At 35.2% G+C, this 25,722-nt stretch overlaps 1 protein-coding gene across 1 annotated transcript in view; it reads left to right on the top strand.

Annotated features, from left to right (window-relative positions):
• Nucleotides 1-4,808: 4,808 nt before the first annotated feature.
• The window catches only part of LOC128794275 (cadherin-12), a 153,482-nt gene continuing 132,568 nt past the window's right edge, over nt 4,809-25,722 (top strand). Inside the window, exon 1 of the mRNA XM_053954025.1 lies at nt 4,809-5,039. Within this exon, the coding sequence (XP_053810000.1) occupies nt 4,809-5,039 (231 nt within the window). The remainder of the gene's footprint in view (nt 5,040-25,722) is intronic.

Consider the following 25,722-nt stretch of genomic DNA (forward strand, 5'->3'; position numbering starts at 1 on the left):
GGTGGAAAGAGGAAAAATTACTTTCATTTACAAAGTATCCAGGTAGGTTGTGAAGCTGAAGAAAATCAAACTCACAAAGAAATATGGTAATTTAGAGTCTAATCTAATGGCATCTGTTTAATTAAATAACTTTGAGGATATACACCTAACTGATTTGTCTAAATTCAGAGAAAGATTTGCCATATCCTTTTACTTATTCTTTAACCAGAAGATATATAATCTCAAATACTTTAGCAGTTAATTTTAATAGATACCAAAAACATGGACTTGTTTTTCCTGTTGTTTTATTTTCTTACTGCAAGATATTGCAGAGAAACAAGATTACATGGTCAGTTATTACAGCATATCCATAGTTATAGATGTCATCTGGCTTTCCTGCTGGCATGATCAACCATCTTACAGTACCGCCAAGCTTTTTCAAACCTCTTTATGGGTAGGAAGATGGTTGCTCTACATTAGCTCTTATTTCACATGAGCTACAGCATTCTCTATGCTGATAGATTTATGGTAAAGGTGGCTGCAGAAATGTTCCCACCATCAGTGCATAATGGATACTTTGTTGGTAAGAAATTTGCCTCCATTCATGGAGGTTCAATTACCAGCCTTGCTGGACTGATGACAGTTTTGAGTGCATCATAGAGCTTTAGTGTTTCCTGCTTGTCTGTGTGTGACAGTACTGCATCTGTGGTCTGATCCAAGTAGATACATCATACAGGTCTGCACCAGTTTTGGCTTGGATAGAATTTATTTTCTTCATAATAGCCAGTATGGTTCTGTGTTCTCCATTTTCCTGAAAACAGTGTAGATAATGTGGGGATGTTTTAGCTATTGTTGAGCAGTGCTTATGTAGTCAAGGCCTTTTCTGCACCTCACCCCACCCCACCAGTGAAGAGGCTGCGGGTGCACAGGAAGTTGGGAAGGGAGGCAGCCAGGGCAGCTGATCCAAGCTGACTAAAGGAATATTCCAGACCATATGGCATCATGGATAGCATATAGAGCTGGGGCGAGGGGGAGACGAAGAAGAAAAGTTGGAATGTTTGGAGTGATGGCATTTGTCTTCCCAAGTCACCACTATGTATTATGGAGCTCTGCTTTCCTGAGGATGACAGAAAATCTGCCTGCCAATGGGAAAGGAGTAAATGAACTTATTTGTTTTCCTTGCATTTGCAGTTTTTGCTTTATCTATTAAACTGTCGTTAGTTCACCCCATGAGTTTCCTCACTTTTATCTTTTTGATTCTCTTCTTCACTGGGCATGAGTGAGCGAGCCGCTGTGTGGGGTTGAGTTGCTGGCTGGGATTAAACCATGACAAGATCAAAGATCATTTAAAGTTTCTTTTCAAATACTTCTCTACATAAGGCCTTATGTGCATACTAGTGATTGCAGAGGATTTATGGCTGTTCTCTCTATAAGGGATAACCTTTGCCAAGCTTGGTGAGGTGATTTGTGTCTGCAGTATCATGACTCCCATTGATTGAGCGTTGTTGTGGCAGCAATGGCATGCACCAGTTTTGTATTCCAAAAGCATTTCTTTGCTCAGGCTCTCTAGATTAATGTCAGTATAGTCTAGGTCACAATCAAAATTCTTGCAGGAGCACCATTTATGCTGTATTTTGTTATTCCCAGTAAATAATTTTAGTAGTGATATTTTATTCATCATTTGCATTTCATGAGTTTTTAAGCCTGCAGTTTGGGGGACACAGTAAATATGATCAAGATTTCTTAATAATTATGTGTTAACAGACTGTCCATGCTTGCTTCTGGGTCATTTATTTCCCTTTATCGAACTGGGAAAATGAATAGATGTAATCACAGGTAATAAAAACATATGTGGGGCTAAATTCATACAGGGCATCCCTTGGTAGCTCTCTTTATGGGTTAATTAGACCATGCATAATGGTACTTAAATCCATACAAGATAGTTTGAAGAAATGAGTAGCAACAGCTAATACTGAAAAAACCCCAAGATCTAAGAAAAATCTGACCATCTGTACTTCTGTAATATATAGGAAAGAGATGCAATGAGGGTGCATGTCTGTTCACAACTATCTCACTGGATAAGTATTTCTTTATGAGCATCACTGGAAATAATACCCTAAAAATTTAGGAAATCATGTTTTAACCATCCTTATGGTTAATTGTACTGAGTGGATTTCTAAATCCTTGTCTCCTAGTTTCTGATCAGAGATACATAAGGGACCAATGGATATTTGACAATATAAAGACACTAAGGTTTTGATATAGCTTAAAAAGAAAGTGCAAAAAAATAAGCACAAACCAAAAGAAAAATATATATATTAGCCTTTGAATTCCTGTACAAGTTCCAATGGTGCTATGAAATACATTTTATCAGACAAAGCCTCCTGCAAAGCCAGCAATGAAATTATGGGGAAGAAGAAGCTACTGGGGGAGAACCTTCTGCCTCAGTTTCCTGCAGCACAAATGTTACAGAATGGCAAGCTGGAGTGATTGTTTCAAGTGCCAAAGTATGACAGTCTCAATTATTTGCCTTGCTGAGGTTTAAATTAAAAAAATAAAAGAAAAAAAGAAGAAAAAAAGGAATAAAAATTGAAAGAGATTCTTCACCTTGAACTCTTTTGCAGCTGATGGGGGCATCTGTGCTACAATCCTGTACTGCAACATCCATTAGCCTCCCATTTTTTCTCTGACCCTTCCATTCATCATCTTTTTGAAGCTGTAGGAAATAAAGCAAGCACTGGCATTGCTCTTTCCTGACTCTGCAATAGGCATTCTGGGAGGCTGTCAGGGAGACCAATGGAGAAAGGGTTAAAGTGCTGTGTGTCTTGCACTTGGTTACTAACCTTCAAGTCGAGGGGGAATTGCTCTCCTTTCATTGAAGTCTTTCAATCTCTTTGCATTACTTTTGGTGCTGTATAACATTTTAAAAGCTCTCTGACTGACAGACATGGCCGGAGGCAGAGCTCTGCTGGGAGAACTGCAATGTACAGAGTCTTCTCAGCAAAGAGAAGTGGTATGGCAATTAAATTGACTACAACATGATTTTGGTATTTCTGAAGCAGTGCAGACTATCCTGCCCCTTTTTTTTTATATTTGTTTCCACCTCCCATCTATGTCTGGGCAATTCAAAAGGATATATTGAGTTCATTTGTTTTATTTTTTTGCTATGTTTCGTGTTTACAATGATTTTGCCATAAAAACGAGGAATGTACTCTGCAACCATGGATCAGGAGAGGCAAAAAAGTTTGGAAATCTTTGAACTGAATTATGGATGAACACAGTCTGAATGCAATGTTATATATCACCGAATGCATTAAAAAGAGAAGCAAAAAAGCACATGTGAACTGTTCAGTAAAAAATAAATTCATATAAAACATACTGAATGCAGATCTCTGTTGTGGTTGGGTTGTGTCTTAAAGTTACTTTGCTGGAATAAAATCCATAGACTGCAAATGATTGTGCAAATAAGAAGTTTTTTACTCATTGCACAAAATAATATTTTGCTGTAGATGAAAAACATTGAAATGTTTTGAACATAACTTAGAAAAACTTTTATTTAAAGGATCCTGAGCAGATGGGAGTTCTTTTCTCATCTTTTATCCCTTCTGAAGGTAGAATTAAAACACTCAGTAGATACCTTTTACCACGTTTTTTACTTTCTTTTTCATTAAGACCTAAAACCTAGCCTTTCAAATCAGAACAGAAAATGTCACCCTAAATTTAGCCTAGGAAGTGCAGTTTTTCTTCTAGGGTGTTTTTTTTTTCTTACTTTTTTAAGACTTGTTAAGTTTTCCAGGATCCTGATTATAAATCCTTTCTATTTAAATACTTCAGCATGTACCCCAAAAATAAGAATTTCTATGCTATTTGTTGTTATGGATAGTAATAATATTATTCATAAGGAAAATATAACCTTTACAGTATTTGAAAAAGAATAGTATATATGGTCAAGTAATTTATTATTCTTCTTTTTTGAGGTCAATATCATGTCATTGCTTTTTAACCAGAACTCTATTGATTTCCTAGAAAACTATGCTTAAAAATCAATGACACAATATGACCCTAACAAAGTGGTGAATTCCATAGTGCTATAAATTGTATTTTTGCTTTTAAAATGTAAAATGCATCTATCTTAAGTCCTACAGACAGTTATTTTTTATACCTGGCATCAAGCACACTATAGAGAAGACTTCAAGAGGCTTTTCTGGAAGAGAAAGCGAATAAAGGTTCCTGCTCTGGACAATAGGGTGAAAGAGTGGATCCCCTGTTCTCCAGTATTTTGTTTGTAAATCTTTTTTGAGTAAAAGATTTTTGAGTAAAATTTGAGTAAAAATTTTAAAAATTAGTAAACATTTTTGCTATCACTGATGAGAAACAGTTTTGTTTGATAACTGATCCTAAAACAAATGCTACAGCCCTGTCTCGAGACAGACACAATGGTAATGCTGAGCAGAGCAAGAATGAGGTAATAACTACACAATGTTCTAGAGCAGCTCAATGCTACAATGAAAATAGCAATCTCTTTTAAACTGTGATTCTTAATATTTTTCTCTGTCTCTAGAAACTAACTAGGTGTGAGAATTTTGATGAATGCTTCACTGTAATCCTGTGTAATTTGATGTTGCATGTAAATCTCTTTTATAGGTCCCTATAGATGGAATTTATTGCGGCAAATACCTTGTCATCAGAAGGATTAATGCCTGCATTAGCATTTCTGCAATAAAATCAGAAGCTAAGTGGTGAAGGCCACAGACACCTCAAACCTGGATTCTTCTGCTCAGCATTAAGTGCTGGAGTTTTTATTACTTGCGGTAGGGAAGCCATTGCCAATGCTCACAAGGAACTGCTTATCCCTGCTTCTCTGGGTCCTGTTCGATGGAGGTCTCCTAACACCACTGCATCCACAAGCACAAGAGATCTTAGAAGCACAGCCAAGAGAAAATGTTGTCCCAGTGCCAGGGAGGAGATCATCTGCCCAGCGAGTCAAACGAGGCTGGGTGTGGAATCAATTTTTTGTGCTGGAGGAGTACATGGGCTCTGAACCTCAGTATGTGGGAAAGGTAATTTTTTACTATTTCTTTGAAAGTTCAAATGATACAGAGAAGTAGTATAATGTATTATAAATGTGTACCTGTTTCTGGTGGGACAAATCTTCTTCAACTGGCAGTAGTTCCCTCTGCTCATTGCTTTTACCATCCAGCCTTTCCTGTAGTCACGATATACTTTCTGTCTCTGTATGTTTGTCTTATTTCCCTATTCTTGTTCAAAAACAACAGCAACAACAATAATAAAAGCAAGGAAACAAAATAAGAGTCCTGATATGTCTGTTTCACAACTAATTTTAATTGAGACTACTGTGATAGCATATTTGATTTTTAGCAACAAACATTGTTCTGATATTAAGAGATAAGATATAAACTTTAAATTTCAAGCCCAGAATGAACAGTCATTCCTGTGATTGGTATGGTTATTCCAAGTCTGTTTTCAGCTAATGAAGATGCATCCTTTTTGGTCTGTTGTCTTATGTCTCAGAACCATTTACTTTTATTTCTGATTGTTCAGATTGTTTTCAGGTGTTTCTAATATGTTTTATTGCTTTATAATTCAAAGTCCTGCACTACAGCTTTTATACTGTGTGTAGACATGCACAATCATGCCCACAGAGAAGTTTTGCAATTCCCCCTCATTATATGGCCACTGTTTCTCTAAGAGGGCATAAGTAATTGACAGAAAACTGTTTGAGGGGTGAGGAGGTGGTGAATTTAAACAATAGAGTTTTCAGATAGGAAAGCTGAAAAGGACACGTGAAGAAAATCTTAGCAGAGTGTATAATTGGATGCTGGGTAAAATTTTCAGTTTAAGCAAAGGACTTAGTGAAAATAATGTCAGGAATTTGTTTCCTGGGTCCCCAAATGCCACTTCCCTAGATAGCAAGGTTTCAAATTTACCTACTGTAAAAATGAGTCATTATGCTTCAGGTTTTACTTTAATACCATTGTGAACCTTTTTTTTTTAGTGTATGAGTGAAAAATCTTTATTTTCCTAAATGTAAATAAATCAACAGAAAATTAATTTTTCCTCCTATCCTTCCATAAAACTACTCTGAGGATTTATAAATAAAACACTAGATTATTCAGCACAGCAGCCAAAAATGTACTTGGATATTGCACGTGATGGGCAAGCCCTAAAATGTATCGGTCAAAGCAATTTGCAAAGCAGTGTGTCTGTATCACAAAGTTAATACAATGAGTTTGCTGTAAGTCTGAAGAAAGGGGGACCACATAATGAAAAAAATCATATTTGTGATATCCAATTGATACAAGTTACACTTTCTCTAAGACATGTCTTCTGGCACCTTGCTGAAGATACCAACAAGAACTCTCATCACATTTGGTGCTGTAGCACAGGCAGTGTGATTGCTGTGCCTTTAATGTCAAAAGACAGAGATATTACTAATACATCACTATATTTTCATTAGTCTTTATTCCTTTGTGTAAATTTTTCTTGGTAGTCATTTAGGGTCAGTTCTAAACTGCCAAAAAATGTTAATTTTCCACAAAATTGACTATGATCAATGTACTGATGAATCAGCTTCTTCCTTTGTCCTGTTTTTGCTCCACTGAAATTAAGTTTATAAGCAACTTTAGAACTAATAGAATATTTTCATTAAGACTAACACTTATTACAGATTTACCTGGAATATTTTTACCTCTTAAGACTTTTTTGAACTGTTACAAATTGCGTTACACTTTTCAAGTATGAGGAAAGTCAAAAAGTCAAACCCCTTTTTTTACATCGAAACACCTGCTTCTAGAATAGAGCAATTAATTCTAGGTAATAACTTTCTTCAACAATGTTTATTTTGATATTTATCACAACTTGTTTTATCTATATTAACTATTTGCTTTACTATATCTGAAAGCCCAACAAACCCTGCCAATCTTTGTATGTCATCTTTGATGAATCTCTTACAAAAAAACAGAACACAAAATAATAATCTAAACCAAAATGGAGATGTTGGTGCTTTCCCCTTATTTCCTAAAAATCGCAATGCAGGTATAACACTGAAAGAGAGAAGTTTATTAGAGAAATTGTGCTTTTAGATCCAGATAGCAAAAGCCAAGCTTCATATAAATTCAAACCATTGTCAGCATACTAAAATATATCCAACAGTCGCTAATCAATATCTTCAGATCATATGCAATTTTTTAAAATCACATCATAGTTTTAAGATGTTAAATGCAGTTGAGTTCTGGATTGGTTGCAGAACTAAATCTGCAGAATCAAATGATTCACCAAAATTACATGTTTTTTTCCAAAGGCATATATTTTCAATTTAATTATTTTTTATAATGCTACTGTTATATATTTTAAAGTAGTAATAAGTATATTATAAAGTGTAAGATAGTTCATGTGACCTGAAATCACAACGGTTTTGTCTTCTTCTAGACATGATATCAGGGCACCTGTGCATAGGCATTTATATTACTTATTATAGAACTACTGCACTAATAATGTGACAGTAATTTATAAATAGGATTTTAATGTATCTATTAAATCAGCTGACAGTTTCACTAAACAGTTGAGGTGACTAGTTAATATTGTAAACCTTCTGTAAGAGAATACAGATTTACAGAAATAATGTCTCCTGTTATTGGCCAGTGCATGTAATTCCTTTCATGCCTGTTTTTAGACCACTATCTCAAGAAATGTCAGGTTGCAAATCAAAATATAGTTTACAAACTGATAGGGATTAGTCTAACTTACAGGTAGTGATTTTGAAATAGTGCTTGAAGCTTACACATTAAAAGCATTTGACCTGATTATTAAAGTTTGGGAATCTGCTCGTGTAATCTGGAAGAAGAATAAGAATCCATCAGATTGGTTACAGAAGATAACCCTCTTTGCTCAACATTCATTAAGCAGATCCAGTCTAAAAAGTAAAATTAGAGTATGGTATTACCATGTGACCCATGAAAATGGACAGTATTCTGGGAGTAAAATAAGGCTTCCTCATTTACTTTGCAGTGTTTTACTTGTTTTCCTGGTACCGTGAAGCTTCAGAAAGCCAGGCAAAACCAGCAAGTGTGGATGAAGACAAAAAGTTCATGCCTTTTTTTTTTTGTGCAAAAGCACAGGTCTCAGTGAATGGTGACAGAAATCATCAGAGGATCAAGTCCTCAAGCATAAACAAGTCCCAGCACAGTTTACACACACAAACAAGGCAGCAGTTTTAATTGCCCTTATGCAAGGATAGCTGAACGGGGTGCAGCCCTACCAGAACACTACAAATATGTCCAAACAACATGGTCAAGATAATACTAGCAAAGGTTTTGGTTGTGCTGCATGTGTCTTTGCATTCCTAGTGTGTAAATGCATCACATCTTTCTTGTGTTGCACACCTGGACAATTGCTTCCAGTGAGATTTTTTTTGCTGTCTGTCCTCAAGTTTGCAATGACAGGCATATGATAGTTCTACTGGATGCAGACTGGTTGCATAGGAAGAGATTGCAAAGTCCTCTTCAGTGTAGTGGACATTTCTCTTCTATTTTCCAGTGTAGCAAAAACAAAAAAACAAACAAACAAAAAACAAACAAACAAAAAAAACACAAACCCCAAACCCCCCAACCAAACAACAACAACAACAACAACAAAAAAAAAAAAAAAAAAAAAAAAAAACAACCAACAAAAATCCCAGAACTTCAGCTTACCAGATAATTTTCTGCCAATTAATAACCTATGTTTTACAAGTTTGTTGTTTAAACCTCTGTCACATTAATGCATGCTCACATACAAGCTACTACAGATATTTTTTTGTTAAGAAAAGGATGCTGAAAATTTTAATACTCATGACTGTTCTGTGGCAGTACAGGGTAATGTAACAATATGGTATTTTTCATCTCACTCTCTTCTGAGAAATCCTCATCATCTTCAAAGGTTTGCCAATATATCAAGGCAGAAAGAGCGCTGATTTGGAGGAAGCAGAGCTCTATATCTGTGACCAGAACAGTATGCTTTTTCAAAACTTTATAATTTATCCTCTCCATCTGAAATATGAGCATAGAATTTATTTATGCACTTTATAGTGGATAATTTTTAATATGATGGAATTAATGTTGACTACCTTCCATTAGGCTTAAATCAACATGTACTTCTGAATACATGCTCTCTTTTTACAGTTATTTTCCCTCTTGGGTGAGTATCTGTATGACAGGGTAGTCTGTAAAGGAAATTATGCACTGCTTTTTTTGAATCTGTTCAGACAAACAATTTTACAGAGCAGTGGCTGTCATTTTGGCATTATTCATAAGCATTGAGTTGACATGAAAGAAAAAATAAAATTTAAGGAAAAGAAATACGTGCAGTGAATTTGAAAGCTACTGCCCTTTGAAGAAAAAAAAACACATAAATGTACCCTGATTAAACTAATCTTTTTTAAAATTGTATTTCCACTAGATTTTTAGTAATATGATCATAAGAATATTTCATTTAAAGTTGTCAAAAGGGTTTTTTGTAATTTATCAGATTCCATTCCCATAACTGAAGCAACAATATTAGAGGTAGCTATGTTTTATTTCCATTAGACATTTACACAGTGTCATCATCAAGGAGATGAAAATTGTTTCAGGGACTGCTACTAGTAATGTATTAATTGACTCCCATGATGCAGGATATCACAATTACTCATTCTGTATGATTTTAATATGAAAGACATGTTATGTATGAGAATGAGCTTGTTCAGTACATTGAATGTATACTCACCTCTGAGCGCTGACATCAAAGTGAAATTTTGTTGAGCTTTAGTGGTCTTTAGGTAGCAATGTAAAGAGCAATCAGGCATGATCACATTAGCCTGGCTTACTAAATTGGCTTACGGAGTTTATGCTGTGCGCATATTCAAGCAAAAGCACTGTCACAATTTATTACAGACAAGGAAATTGATGAGGAGAAATGGTAAAAAAGGTGTAAAAGGTATCAGAACTGGTATCAGAATTCTGGATTTATTTTCTTGCTCTGTTGAACTGAGACCTTTGTTTCTCCCACTTATGTCTGTCTGGTGAAAAAAAGTCATGACTTTAAAAACTTTGCATCCTGTATATTGCATAGAGTATGTGAGACACAAAGTAATTTTGACAGTTGCACCTGAAAGTGTGGGAAGGAAATGGAACCATGGAAACACAAAACCCCCATGAGCAAGTCAGACTTGCATTTAATGTTTACTCCTGAAAGCTAACCTTTTTAAAAGGTATACAAAGACATGCAGCAGAGATGAACAACTTGCAACAGAATGTTTATTATTGATCTAGTGGCTTCACTTTGCTTATTGATTTGCTTAGGTAGCTCATAGCAGATAAATTAGGAGCCTAGTAGCAGTAAGACCTCTTGCCTGTGGTCCTTACATTGATGAAAATTATATGAGGTATTTGGATCTAGAAAAAAAAAAAAAGGAGGGCTATGTTTTCACTGATTGCGTGAGAGAGGAGAAAGAGTGAGCTCAGGACAAGAAAGGATCAAAATAAAAAGGAAGAATCAACTTCTTGAGCTGTCACCCACATTTTAGAGGATATAAAAGGTTGAGGTTATTGTTCTGAACAGCTAAGGAAATCACAGACTGAAATATTTCAAACTCTAAAATTTAGCAGGCTGTATTATGCAAGGATTCAGTAATCACTGTAGAAGATTCAGAGCCTGTGGAAATGGTCCCATTAGAATGAATGACTGGGTCTCACAAGACCTCGAAATACTGCTGAGTGTACAGTGCTAATGGTGCCTGCGTGTTTGAAATTTGTGTTGCCAACACAGATGGAGAAATACAAATGAGCTTGTAGAAATTAAACTGCTAAAGAAAAATCTTACACATATTGTAGTTTTATTTGGAATGCTTCTGTATAAATGGCTTCATCTGGGCAGGAAGTTTATTTAAACAGGGAAATATGGGAAAAGATAGTTTAAAAAATATTTAGAAATTTTTCAAAGGACTTGAGGAGTCCTCAAAGACAAAAACAGACAAACCAAAACATTGTCTCCTCCGTTAATCCAAGAAAATTTGAAGATTTTTTTTTTTTTAATCTAAATATGGATTTTGGCTGAGAATTTCTGATTCACCTGATAGACATAGTGTTATTGATAGTCAGATCAGGCATGGGCATGTATTCTGTATGTCAGCAATGCAAGCTGAACCTATAACTAGTAAAGCATTAGACCATCCATTAAAATTCAGCTGTGATCACGAGACCTCCTTTCTGGAAGATCATCAGAATGCCAAGTAATAAATTAAATATCATTTACCAGACAGCAAAATGTGGGAAAGTATTAAATACCTGGAGCCATTCCCGTATCTGGGTAATAATGTGTAAACCAAAATAACAAGGTTCAGAAATGGAATAAAATTTATGATTGCTGCAACATGTGGGGTGTTCAAAAAAAATGAGATACCATAATGCCACAAATGTGCTACAAAAGTATAAATTTTCAGCAGGAAAACAAAAAGAAATACAGAAATATTAAGGAACTGCTAAGTGACAGGAGACTAGATTAAAGCTCAGGATTTAGTATCTATGAGATGGATAACTTTTTTCACAATGTGGACTTTTTTATTTCCTTTGCTCATTGTAGAGGGATGCAGATTTGGCATTAAAACAGTAATTGGAAAAAATTAAACTGCAAATTTCAGAAATATAAATCATTTATAATTCTACTTAAATAATTGTTAAAATATGCATATTTATATAATTTGGATAATTATGCAGTTTTCACTGAAAAGCAGCACTGTGGAGAGGGCCCTGGGGGTCCTGGTCAATGGCAAGTTGAACATGAGCCAGCAGTGCCCTGGCAGCCAGGAGGGCCAACCCTGTCCTGGGGTGCATCAGGCACAGCATCACCAGTTGGGCAAGGGAGGGGATTGTCCTGCTCTGCTCTGAGCTGGGACAGCCTCACCTCGAGTGCTGGGGGCAGTTTTGGGTGCCACAATATAAGAAAGACATTAAACTATTAAGGAGTATCCAAAGACAGGCCATGAGAATGGTGAAAGCCTTGAGTGGAAGTAGGAGGAGCAGCTGAGGACACTTGGTCTTTTCAGCCTGGACAAGAGGAGACTGAGGGGAGATGCTATTGCAGTTACAACTTCCTCATAGGGGAAGAGGAGGGGCAGGCACTGATCTCTTCTCTCTGGTGACCAGTAACAGGACACAGGGAAATTGCCTGAGGTTGTGTCAGGAGAGGTTTAGGCTGTCGATTAGGAAAGAGTTCTTCATCCAGAGGATGTCTGGACATTGAAACTGGCTGCCCAGGGAAGTGGTCACAGCATCAGCCTGACAGAGTTCAAGGAGCATTTGGACAGTGCTTGCAGGCACATGGTGTGCCCCTTGAAGCTGTTCTGTGCAGGCAAGGATTCGGAAGTTCCTTGTGGGTCCCTTCCAACTCAGAATATGCTGTGATTCTGTGATTTAAATTGTTTCAATAAAATGCAAATCTTTGAAAACATAGCATGGAAAATAACCACTGAAATTCAAAACCAAAGTATGAGCATGAAATTGAATGTAACAAAATTAAAACTTAAATTTATTTTTTTCAAACAAAATTATAAATATCCTGAAACAATAAAAAACCCCAAAAACTAACAAACAAAACAAACAACCAAAAAACCACAAACCAGCAAACAAACAAAAAACTGAAAAAAACCCTCCACTAAACAACCTCAAAATTCCACAGCTAGGATCAATCAATCATTAATAATGTATGCTTCATAAGAAAAAGAATAATTTCCTATCAGCTGTCCAGCAACAATATATAGGAGAAGCTAACAAGTTAGAAGGTTATCTCATCTTCAGTCACTGCAGTTAATATCCTTGTATGAAAATCATAAACAGAAATGATTGGGATTGTCAGTCTTGTCAAGCACTGCCATTACACAGTGTAGTTTGTGATTTAGGGCTCTGAAAGTGTTTGAACAGCAGATGTCCTAAAGTGAAAAACCCCCTGCTCTTCTGAAGGTGATATATCAAACCACAATTTCTGTTATATAACAGAATGGACTTGGAGTAAGTATTGGTTTTATGGTAATGACCATTTCCCTCTCTCTCAGCAATGCTTCATGTCCCACAGGCTCAGCATGACCTGTCTCTCCTCTCCCTCTAAAGACAACCATTCCCTAATCCTTCTTTCTGTCTCCCCATACCTGATATCCACTCTGATGCAAAAGTTACAATCACCTTACTTCTTTCATAAGATCTGTTATGTATCCTATTAAATTCTGAGGAATTAATCCAGTTAACAGCAGCCTTGAACTCCACAGCTTCTCTTCCAGTTTCAAATAGACCTTGTGTACCCAAAATCTTGCTTATATTTTCTACACGAGTTGGTGAAATGAATTGTCTTTCAAAAATGAGCGTAGTCTTTCTTAGATAATAATTATTTCATAAAACAGAGTAGATTACATATGTTTCTAGCCAGGAAAAAAATGCAGAAAATTCAACATGAAAAGTTGAAAAAGGTCTTAACAAACAAAAGTGGAATGGGACAAGATTAAAACTGAGAACATAATAATAATTCATAAAAATAACCAAATATTATTTAGATGCCCCAGTAGTGGAAAATAATTTTGTAACAGGATATTGTAATATTTTCTCCCTGTTGTGACTTGCTTATCATTTAATCAATCTAAATGGAGATTTATAAAATCCCAAATAATCCAATAACCTCATAGAGGCATTTGCAGACTCTTAGAAAAAGATTATGCTATTTCTAAGGGTGGAAGATGATCTAAAGCATAAAACAGTCTGGTGTAAAATTGGCCTTTTCTATCCAGTATGTTTTTTAAGCTCTAAAATAGCTTTAAGATAATTTCCTTGGTGTAGTTCACTGTGCAGTACCAGATGGATGTGTTCTATGACTGCTGCATGGCAGTTATATATGTGCCCTATGGGCAGGAGAGGGTGACTAAGGGGAAAAGTGATTATATCCACACTGCTAGGTGACATGTCCCTCCCCCACCCAGCCCAGGGGCTGATCTCATAGAAGGTGAAAAAGGGAGGAGAAAAGCTGAAAGACATATTAATGAGGGAACACAATGTCCACTAGCATAGGCGCATACTAAAATTAAAACTAATATAGTTTTAATTTTCAGTAACTAGCTTAAATTTAATTTTCCTCTGGAGAAGGTTTTTTTCATAAATACAATGGGTTTTGTCTAAATATCTGTGTTCAGTAGTTATTCTTGTATTTACAATAAGAGAAAAAAGTGTGTGTAATTATAAAAATCATCACCTTGTGTGCATTGTATTTATTTTAGCTGTCAGTCCCTGAACATGTAAGTTAGAGTTGTTATTGATTCTGTTATCAATGATTGATACTGTTATGCCATTAAAACCTTGCTACTCCTTGCTAAAAAAAAATAGATTTTCAGTAACAGATGGATTATTCACTCCTATTGTTATGAAAATGCTTAATTGACCACTGAAAAAAACATTATTATGTTTCATCCTGGGCACTATGATTCAGTATCAGTAAGGATTTAGGCTGGGGCCTACATTGTTTAATGTCATCATAAATTATCTTGGAAAGTGTGAGAGTATCCAAGGAAGTGTTTGCTTTTCAAATTAAGCTACTAGAGTTACTAAAGACAAAGGCTAAATGGAAAAAATGGGAAAAACATTATGAAACAGGACTAAAATAAGACATGAAATCTGATGTAAAGTGGTACATACTGTGGGAGGAGGAGAATAATTCCAATTTCATTAATAAATTGTTGTTCTCTGTGGAAATGATAATCTCTCTCAAATGAGATCTTGTTTCATAACAGCTGTATGCACATTTTCTTAGTGTTCAATGAGTGCCAAAAAAAGCAAATGGGATGTTAGAAATTCTTAGCAGCAGCTGAAGGAAATAGATGTCATTAATACAGTTTTGTATCTAAATTTCTGGTGAGCCTGTATCTTCCACACTGGGAATGATTTCTCTCTAGTCTCAGAGAACATGCGTCCCAAAGGACTTGGAAAAGTACAAGACAAGGACAAAAGGTTAATCAGGACCTTTGGACTGACTCATCAGTGAGGAATAACTGAGTAAGATAGGTTTCCTTAGCCTGGAAAAGGAACAAAGAGAAGGAGATATGATAGGTCTCAAAAAATCTAGAACATAGGGGTGAGACTAAATGGGGAAGATTACCTTGCCTTCCCCAGTGCAAGATGTGTGGGACACAAATGAAGCCAAGAGGTTGCCCATTCAGACCAAAGAAAAGGAAGTGATTCTTCACAAAATGAATAAATCCAAAATAGATAGCTCCATGCCATAGGTTGCTGTGGAGATAACAGAATTTTTCATGCTAATGATAAGAGAATGAAGAAATTAATAAAAAATCAATTTGCCAAAGGCTAATAACTATAGTCACTACCAGTATCTGCATGAACTACTGGACACTTGGCAATTATGTGCTGAACTCTGACCTTCACCTTTGCCAGAGGCAGAGTTCTGGGTTGGAGGCTACGTGCACCCAGTGCAGCATACCATGCTTTGGGGTCCAATGATAGTAACAGACATAGTCCTCCACCTAGAATAAAATAATAAGTGTTTATATTAGTCATGTTCCCAAAAGTGACTCATTTAACATTGTTGCATGTGGTTTGGATAGTTTAATGGGCAAGGAATTTCATCAAGTAAAAAATCAGGTCTAAACAGAAAAAATACATTTTACTAAATAGCATTTCTCCTAGTGAAAAATATATACATTTGTCTTTATATGTAAAATGCAAACATCTGCAGTACTTCATATAGCAATTTACAGATTTTTTTTTTTTGTTGATTTGGATATATTAGTAATAATATTAGATTCAAAAAACATAAGACAGTAGTGCAGGTCACTATTACAAACATAATGACAAGAAAAATGTCCGGTTAGCAGGAGGCTTGGGATGTTGTTGCAAATTCTCATGCCTTTCAGTATCTCATCCTGCCATCCATTCCACACAAACTGCTTCTTTAGTTTTCTAGTCCATGTCACTGACAGAGGACTGTCCTTAAAACACCCTTAAAAAGAGCTGAGGCTCTTCAGGCCCCTTACAAGACCCCCAGAGCATCCCTTCTTTCTGAAGCTAAGCTAAGCACAAAATACATTTGCTATGCTGAGGATGCAACCCACACAGTCAGTTGGTGATTTGGTTTCCTCTCTGACTGTAAGTGAGAGGGAACTAGCTCAGTCTATGCTCAAGCCAACTTGAGAATGTGAGGGGAGTTGATCAGGTGCAGTGAAACCTCCTAGGCAAGCTCATCATCCACATTCAGCATGAATGTGACAACCCTTGAACCACAGTGATACCCACACTCAGACTCAAAAATGCTTGCAAAAGACAAGCATGATACAAAGCAGATACAAGACATACAAAGCACAATTATTCCTGTATGTCTTCTTGTTGGGATATTTTTACCCTCTTATGCAAATCTTATGGCATTCTTATAAAAGTCACTAGGTGATTTAAATTATACTTCACAATCTGCTTCATGAAAATAAAATGACCTCTTTAAGGGATGAGATTTGTGATCATGTCTTGTTATTCTGACTGCCTGATAAGCTGAAAATCAAGAAGTAAATGAAAGGATTTTTATTATTTGCTTTACTTCTGTGGAAGAATTCCTTGTTTGTCTTGAAAGTTTAAAAATCTTCAGAGTTCTGTATATGTTTGCATAAAGTCTTCATATACAAAATCCCACATACATTGAAGAAGAGTAGGTGGTTTATGTGCTGGTTGAATAAGAATTTAGGCTGTCAGAAATGTATTCACCAGCCTTTTGGTTTTTAATTTTTGGGTCTTCAAAAACCCTTTTTTAGTGTTCAGTTCAAGTTATCCTTTAAAGAAGCTTAAGGTGAGACAAGATGAGAGAATTTTCTGTACCAGTATCCTAGAGGATAATGTCAATAAATGAGTTTTAATTAGTAAATCCTTTTATATGTCACTGTGGCAGTGGGTAAACCATGGTCCCTGATGATGATTCTATGCCATTCAACAGAGGTTGTTCTATTTAAGTTTTTCTCATAGCACTGGTTTTCAGGACTGATGTCTGAGTAAGATGTTAATCACAGCTGATTCTGAATTTTTTATGTTTTCTTGTACCTTGGTGTCAGTGTAAAATTACTACTTTGAAGAGAGTACAGTTTTTTAGTGTTTCATAATGCAGGATCCAAAGATATTTTCTTGAGCGTGTCAAGTGGTAGATTTGAATAGTCAACAAGAGGTATTGTGTCAAAAACCATCAGCCTATAAATATGTATGTATTATTGCTGATGTGAATTAAGGATTATAATAAAAGAGTGAGATAGGACAGTTTAATTGCTGTGACAATGTTGGTTTTTTCTTACTATGAGAATTGAAGCATAAACTGTGGAGGAGAAAGCTAAGGAAAAAGCCTCATTGACATTATTAGTGCAGTATATATTTTCTAGAAACCAAGAGTACTTCTCAGCACTGTCATATAAGCCAGTTAATAGCTCTTACTTGTCAAATCCAGCTGTATCAGCCCAGCAGCAGGTAACTGCTTCTAGTTTAATTGATGCCAGTATAAGAGTCCAAGAAAATAATCAATGAGTGTTTTCAGATTCAGGCGATTCCTGTGCAGGCCAAATGAACTCTGGCAGACAGCATTTGTACATATTAAGAATCATTATAAAGATGTTGAAAACTTGAAAAACTGACCAGTAAAACTGAAAATTTCTTTTCAGTAAAGGTATGTGTTGCTGTGGTATTTTTAAAAAGTAAAAGATTTACTTATTTTGAGTAATTTACATGCTAATAGACTAATTTGATATTATCAGGAAGTTAAAAGGCAGTTAAAAGCATAACAAGTGTATGATTTATATTAGAAACAAGAACTTGAGCTGCTTTTTTTTTTGTATATCAAAATACAGAACAAAAATAAGTCATTCTTTCATTTGTATGCAAACAATATTGGGTTTGGTTCTTTGTTATGTACTATTTTATTTACTCTATTCACCATTTTGACATGTTTATTGCACTATCATGTCTGAAAGCTATTGTAAGGCCAGGTTCTGAAGAACACTTGATCATTCCTTCTTCAGCAAGCTGAGTCTTCTGAGTCTGGTAGCAAATATAGCATAATTTTATTACCCAGGGCAGTAAAATTAGACAGACTAACAATTAAAAAATAAATTAATGTCTAACCTATTATTTTGTTTTGGATCAACACTTTTTAAAAATAAATTGTAATTGATCCTACAAAAAAAATTAATTGCTCTGTCCTCTTTGCTTATTAATCTGTCTATAAAGTAGAGTGATTCAAAGACGTGCTTTTATGGGCCTCATCACTTAGGCATCTGAACATTTCATTCACTATCCTTGCAGTGGCTCGGTGAGGCAAAAAAGTAGCAGCTCTCTTCCCTAAGTAGGGAGTCAAAGCACAGGAAGACTGAATTATTTGCTTGAATAATTTACAAATTAAATTGAAACCTTAAAAACTAGAAAGCCCATCCTTCTGGTTTTTCTAATTCTTGTTAAATGTAAGGCTTTTTATATAAATGATGGTCTACAGTTTGATATTGTCTGGATTGATAAGTAGGCAGTTGTGTCTCTGTTGAAGGACACAGTAACAGGGAGCTGGGCAGATCTGCCTACCTGGAAATTAAATAAAGGATTACTGATTAAATTTTCCTACATCTAGCACTGCAGTGCTCTTTAGATTAAATAGATAGCTTCCAAGTCTATTCCTAGTCTTGACATTAATAATGTCAAATTTGTAACTGCAAGTTAGAAAGTAAGGTAAAGTAAGCTCAAGGGGAAGAGGGAAGGGGATTAAAGGTCAGTGCTGCCAAGTCCTCATGAGCCCACTGTATTCATGGATCATCAAAATAGATGACAAAATTATGAAAATAACTGGCAAACAAGGCAACAGAGAGTCTTGTGTTCATAACAGTCTGTCTGCCTTGTGCTTTATGGGTATTCACTTGTGTTCCTTGTAATAGATTGTTAACACGTTTCTTTGGGGAGCCCAGCCCCAGAGACTGATTCTGAAGTAATGGCTTCTTCAGTATATTAAATAATTCTGACAGGCTGCTCATTTTCTTTAATTATCTCCAAGTATTAGTGGTTAAAAACTTGTAAAAATTAATGGTATAAGTAATTAGCCTATTGACATTACTTTTCCTATAGGCTATACAAGAGAATATGTCCTGAATTTGATCACATTTTATGCATTGTACAGATAATTGTGTATTTTTGGCGAAAATGTAAAACTGGGGGAAAAACTCCACTATTTTTAGGGAGAAAAAAGACATGTGAAATCCCTCTTCCTAATATCTAGGACAGGAACCAAAGGTTCTTTTATTCTGTGCATTTGTGGGGAGTCTACTGACATGTCTGTTAGTGATGGACAGTCCATATACTGAGTTAAACAAGTAGGCAGAAATTATTTACTCCAGTAATTTATCTCCAGTGTTACTTTCCAGTAATGTAATTCAAACTGTAGGAAAAAAAGTAAATTAAAAAGATAAATATGGGTAGATTTATTCAAGGACTTTTGAAAGGCATTGATATTCTTTCATGACAATGTCTTAAAAAATCCTGAAAGTCATTCTTAGTCTTAGTGATATACACTAAAGGACAAGATGAGCCCAAAACAATGCCCACAAAGTAAATAAAGACATTTTTCTAAATGTTGCCAATACCCCACACATTTTGACAGAATTTATTAAGAAAAACATTTTCAGAAATTCTTTTTCAGATTCAGGGATTTTAAAGTAAATTTTCATTTTATCCTATTAAATTCCAGTTCGCTTTACTTTATGCCACCACAAGTTCTATAATCACCTAATGAGAGCTCTATATTTTTACTTAAAGATACAATGCAGACATAAAGTTCACTTCCATTTTGGGCTGTGTCCAAAAAATAAATAGGACCTTTCTGTAAAAATTCTTTTTGATTATTTCAAAATTAAGAAGTGATACTATACTTTCTAAATTCTGAAGTCATAGTTGTGTTTCCGAATTGTTACCAGATAGCTGGCAGATCTCCATGCATGTTTTCATTCCAAATTAAAGGGCACTTTTGAGGCAAATCTCTTGATCGTTCAGACTTAGTGTAGTTTTGTTCACATCAGGAGAGGTCTTGGAGAGTACAAACATGATCACTTCTCAATAAAAAAAGCTGAGAGGATGCACAACATGAATTGGCACTTAGTCCATTGAACCAGATGAGATTTTGTTCGCAGTAGAAAACCTTGAGGTACATTTATTGCCTGCATCATTCCTCTCCATCAGCTGCTTCATTCTACGGAACACTCTCACTGGTTCACATTACCTGCTAACACAGGTACATCTTGTGTCTAATAAAAAATAGATACAGAGACACTACCCAAGGCTAGGTGAGTCCTGGCATATTTAGTCAGCCATCTTTCTCTACATCTTGGTTAAATTTTCCAGTATTTTTAAGATGACCTACTGAGCAGAAGGGATTTATACGGCCAACGTACTAAGGGGGGGAAGAACATATGCGAAATAGTAGTATATAGCATGAGTGTATAATCTCAATTTTGGAGTAACTTTTAGTGATATTTATATGTATGGTCCTTACATACCTGAATAGTTAAAAATTTCAAGTTTGTAGTGTATAGCTTTCATGACTTACAATCCTTGAAAAATCTAGGTACTAAAAATAAGTCTTTTCATTGTTTGTGCAAAATGATATTGATTTAGAAGAAATTAACTTCCAAGTTTGGTGCTGCATGTCTGTGTGTCTATGTGTCTGTGTGTGATCTGCAAGTAAAAGTTGCATTTGTCCAAGTAATCTTTTTATGATTAGTTCTTATCTATGTTAGAATATGTTCACTTTTCATGTTGTGAAAAAACATATCAAAAGCAATAAAAATGATGAGATAGATCAAATTTATGTTGAAGTCACCAAGATATTTCAATTTCAATAAATTTTGACTTGATCTTAAATGATTAAGACAAAGTATGAAAGAGGCAATGCAAAGTTAGAAGAATCGTGCCAGAAAATGAAAAATTATTTATTGTTATATTTAGTTTATAATAGATGGTCTATTTAAACAGATTTTTCCACCGTAATAATGAAAGATAAAATGCAGTGTACTTCAATTATTTTTATTAAATGGAAAGATAAGTAGAATAGTCCAACTGAAAACTGAATTTTTCAAGATAAAGATTTTCATGTAAAAATGATACTGTTATGAAGAACAGAAGTGATTTTCTAAATACTTGTTTATACTCTTATTATTATTTTTATTCCTCTGAAGGCTAGTACTTCTGAATATGTGCTCCTGAAAATATTCATGGTAATATTTTCTAAACTAGGAAAATTAATATTTCAAAACATCTTTAATATATAAAAGATATGAGAAGAATATATACATAATTCACAATCCGTGATAGAGAAATCTTGTATGTAGAACTCAGTCTAAAATGCCATCTGTTTTTTTCCTTTAAGGTTCTCATAAAATGTGTATTTTTAAAATACTTGGCTATGTAAAATTCATTTGCCCTTTCTTTTGGAAACATTTGTTAAGTGTTTTGCAACATCCATTAGTAATGCAATCAATTTACACCGTTGATCACAGTCTTTTTTTTTTTTCCTTCTTTTCTCTTTTTCTTTTTCCATTTTTCTCTTCCATGTTAACCAGGAAAAGAACTACTCTAAAACAAGCATATGGACAATCTGTGGGTGTCTGTTTGTGTGTGTAAAACCTACACTTGGGGAAACTTCATTTAATTATTTACTTTTGAGCTGGTAAACGATCCAAATTTTCTTCTCATAGGTCCTCTGGTTTTGCAGTCTTTACATTTAGTGGTGTTGACCTTAAACCTTCATCAAACTGATCCAGGTTCATATGGAAGGAGAACAAGTTGCTTTAGTTGGTGTTCTCTGTAGAGCTGATGTTTCTCTATTCTCTCTCTCTCTCTCACTAATTCAGCTGGAGTTACTAAGATCAATAATTTCTTAGGTACTCCTAGCCAAACTTCTATAAAATTAGACTATTCTTCTTCATTTCTCTGATTTTTGAAGTTCTATGGCTTGAATGAAAAGCAAACTTCACACTCATCTACAACTATTGTGCTGGAAGGCAGTTGAACAATTGAGTACTGCCATTAAAGTCAGTACACTTTCACTGAATTCTGTTTACAAATTGTACCATTGGTCTTCTTTGTACCATTCTATTTTTTGTCTGTTTCCCTTCCTCTAAGTAAGGTTGATAATGCTCTCTGAAAATTGATGTAAAGTCATCATCTGTAGCTCTTACATGAACATGGCTTTGTAGAACCTGAACATCATTAACTTTCCTTTGTCAAAGTCCATAATACCTGTGCGACTCAGCGTGTTGCTACATAAATCCTATATACACCCTGCAGTGCTGATATATGCTGCTAATTTGCTGTTGCCATGGCTAGTTTATTATTTTGCCAGCTCACAGGGAAAAGTGCTTTTCCATTTTTTTTCATAGCTGGCAGTACTGCTCAGCCAGGCAATATAGGAGTTCTTGTGGGCTGCTGCCCTGGCACGGCATTAGCACACATACCCTTCCTGTGGGACAGAGGTAGGTGTAACAGCAGGATCAGCCTGCAAAATGTAGTCAGTAATGGTGGGAAAACAGTGGTTTATTTGCCCTTTGGGAAGTCTTGCCCTTTTGGGAACTCATCTGGAAGCACCTTACAACCTTCCCTTAATGATTCTGGTGTGTTTATGTTGCTGTGCTGAGGAGGGATGTATGTTAGAAAGTTGCACTGCACTCACTGGAAGAAATATTCTCCACCTGAGATCTGTAACCTCTCTTTTATAGCCTTTTTATGGACAAGCACGTATCTGTTCTTAGCTGTGCTTTGTACAGCCCAGCCTGGCTGAAGCAACTATTAATCTGCCTATCAAAGTCATGACATTCACAGATCACAGACAAGTTAGAGAACTACTCTGTATATTTTCTTTTCTGTCTTCCAAAAATATTTCTTGTTGCTCCTTCTTAAAATTGAAAACAGTGCCCATTGAAGGCAAACTTGCTTAAATACTGAAGAAATTTTTTGAGAGAAAGTTAATCAGCATCAAATCAATTTTTAATTTATGTACTGAAGAGACCTCTTCAGATTGTTCCATTCTTTTTTCTTCTAAAATGCAGATTCCATTTCATCAAATGGAAATTTGATTCATCTCAATCGTAAGAATTAATTTTTATATGTTTATCTCACAGGGACAAAATTTGAGTTCTTACAAGAAAAAAAAAATACAAAGAATCCCATATTCCACAGTCGGCCATATGGTGCTGATAACAATGGAGTCATACAAGACCCAAAATTGTTTTTAGGGGTCCACAGTACTAACCCAGTCCACAAAATAGATGCTTCAGGAATTCAGAAGTTTTACACTGCTACTAGTGGTACAGTGCAGCTGGTATATAAAAATATGAAGAAAGTATCTAACTATTGCTCCAGGTACCAGATGTTCCATTAATCGAAACACCAGTACTTAGTAGTATTATTTAAAGCAAACTAATTTTAAGATTATTTTTATTTTATGTGAGATTGCTATTAAAATGGTTCGTTAATCAAGCTAAGCCCAGTCTAACTAGGTTATTAAGTTAGTGAACAAATTAGCGAAGAAATCTTGATGTATTTATGAATTTCAAAACATTTATTGGTGTTTCTTACTGAGTTTATGAATTAAAAAAAATATTTATAGAAAATATGGTATTCAGTTGAATTCTTAGTGAGGAACATTATCCTGATATGGCTGTAAGTGTGCTGGGACATAGTTTATTCATGAATTTATAGCATGAAATTTCTTTGTGACAGGTGTTTGGCATCCCACAACACCAATTCATGTTCAGGAAAATGTATCATTAAGATGAAAAATATGTACATTTAAGGCACATGTATAGTAAATCAAAAGCTTGGGCTTGCCTAATTTTTTTTTTTCTGTCTGTGCTATATGATTTTTTCAAAGAAAATTTTACAGCACTCAAAACAGGGCCAGCTGGATGCCAACAAGAGATGAATCTATTCTGAAAGCTTAAAAAGGCTCACTACAAGTGAATGCCGTATTCTTCTCATTCTGCTAAGCCAGCCTCTCAAAAAATTAAAGGATGTGGCTCTAAATTGGATCTCATAGCAGCTCAAGAAGGATGGCTATTTCCCTGTGTAGATGTGGAAAGTCAAGGTGGGAAGGTGGGAAGCTCTGTGCATAAAACCTTTTTCTCTTCTTATTGAGTCAAATAAGACTCAATTACTCAAAGACCTTATTCCTTTAATACAATCATCTCTGTGGGGCACATGGCTGTTGTAAATAGACCTGTGCCTTGCTGTGGATATGTGCTTTGGCAGTTACATGTTATTCCCACTAAGTACAGTTCTACAGAGTACATCCTTGCATGGTTTTCCATGGATGGCTTGCAGACTCTCTTTTTAGGGGTTGTACCTGCTATGTTCCTATAGTCAGTCACACACTATGATCATAGTTTGGTAATTAGAGCTTGCTCCTGAATGAGATAGGGAAATACAACATGCCTTAATACTAGAGTGAGTTACTGTTCAATTACTATAAGCACTGCTTACAAGAGAATATGCTCATAAGGTAGTTTTCACATTGAATCTATTCTGATTCATTAAATCAATACTGCAGAAGACAAATCATCATCAGATATCCTTGAAAGAAATGAGATTTTCTGACAAACAATATTTCTGAAAATAAATATTTTATTATTCATTTTTTAAATAGAATTAAATAGAATTAAAATTCTAGCTTTCAACAGATTTGGTAATTTTACATCTAGAGAATTTTCCCTGAAAAAGTGGAAGCAACAGAAATAATTACTGTTTCCTAGTTTGCTCATTTTTGGCAAATTCATTAGTAAATAACTGCAATTACCTGTTCATTCTATATATAGTCTTTTAGGCAAATCAAAATTAATGCCACTAGGTTATATATTTTCTTAAAGCGCCTTATTCACGATAGAGATTTTCTATTACTCAGTGAGTAAATATTTACACAGTCTTTTTGAAGAGGCACAAACACTCCCACAGTCTTCGTTTCTACATTTGGGAAGTGTCATAAGATGATGAAATCTGTAAAAACTTAAAGGCAGACAACAAAAGAAAGATGATGTTTGATGCTCAGAAGGTTTACAGCCAGTGAATATATTATTATTTAATAGATAAGTCTGTTCTTATGTTCAAAAAGGGTGTGTGTCATTTAACACACCAAAGGAATATTTTTAGGAAAATTGCTAAAATGGGTTCCCTTTATGAATATCACTTCCTTGGTCATAATTAACAGCTACTACAAATGCAGGTGAATTTAGCTACCAACAGCTGTAATATTTGTCAGTGAAAAGAGCCTGACTTCTGCAAACATTTATGAATGGATAAAAGCCCTGCCACATCACAACTAACTCCCACAACACTGAAAGGATTTCATAGTAATTTCTGTTTAACAAAGGTTAGTGTTAAATTGTAAAAGCATTTTTTTAAAATAAAGTTTATCCTACCCCTGAATCTTGAAACAATCAAATATTATTTCAGGTGTTTGAAGTTCTGGAAAATGAAAAAGGAGGGGTGGGAGGGATAGAGGGGGGAGACGGTGAATGATTTCCACACAAGAAAAAACTGTTGTTTCCATTTTGAGATCTTTAGTATGGCAAAACTTAAAGGTGCAAAGAAAATTTCCCTAAGTGCATGAACTTAAACAAAAGAAAATGTTTACTCTCAGTCTGCGGGAGAGAACCCTGCCAATACTCTGCAG

This window comes from Vidua chalybeata, chromosome 1 (genome assembly GCF_026979565.1).
Source record: "Vidua chalybeata isolate OUT-0048 chromosome 1, bVidCha1 merged haplotype, whole genome shotgun sequence".
Taxonomy (NCBI): Eukaryota; Metazoa; Chordata; class Aves; order Passeriformes; family Viduidae; genus Vidua; species Vidua chalybeata.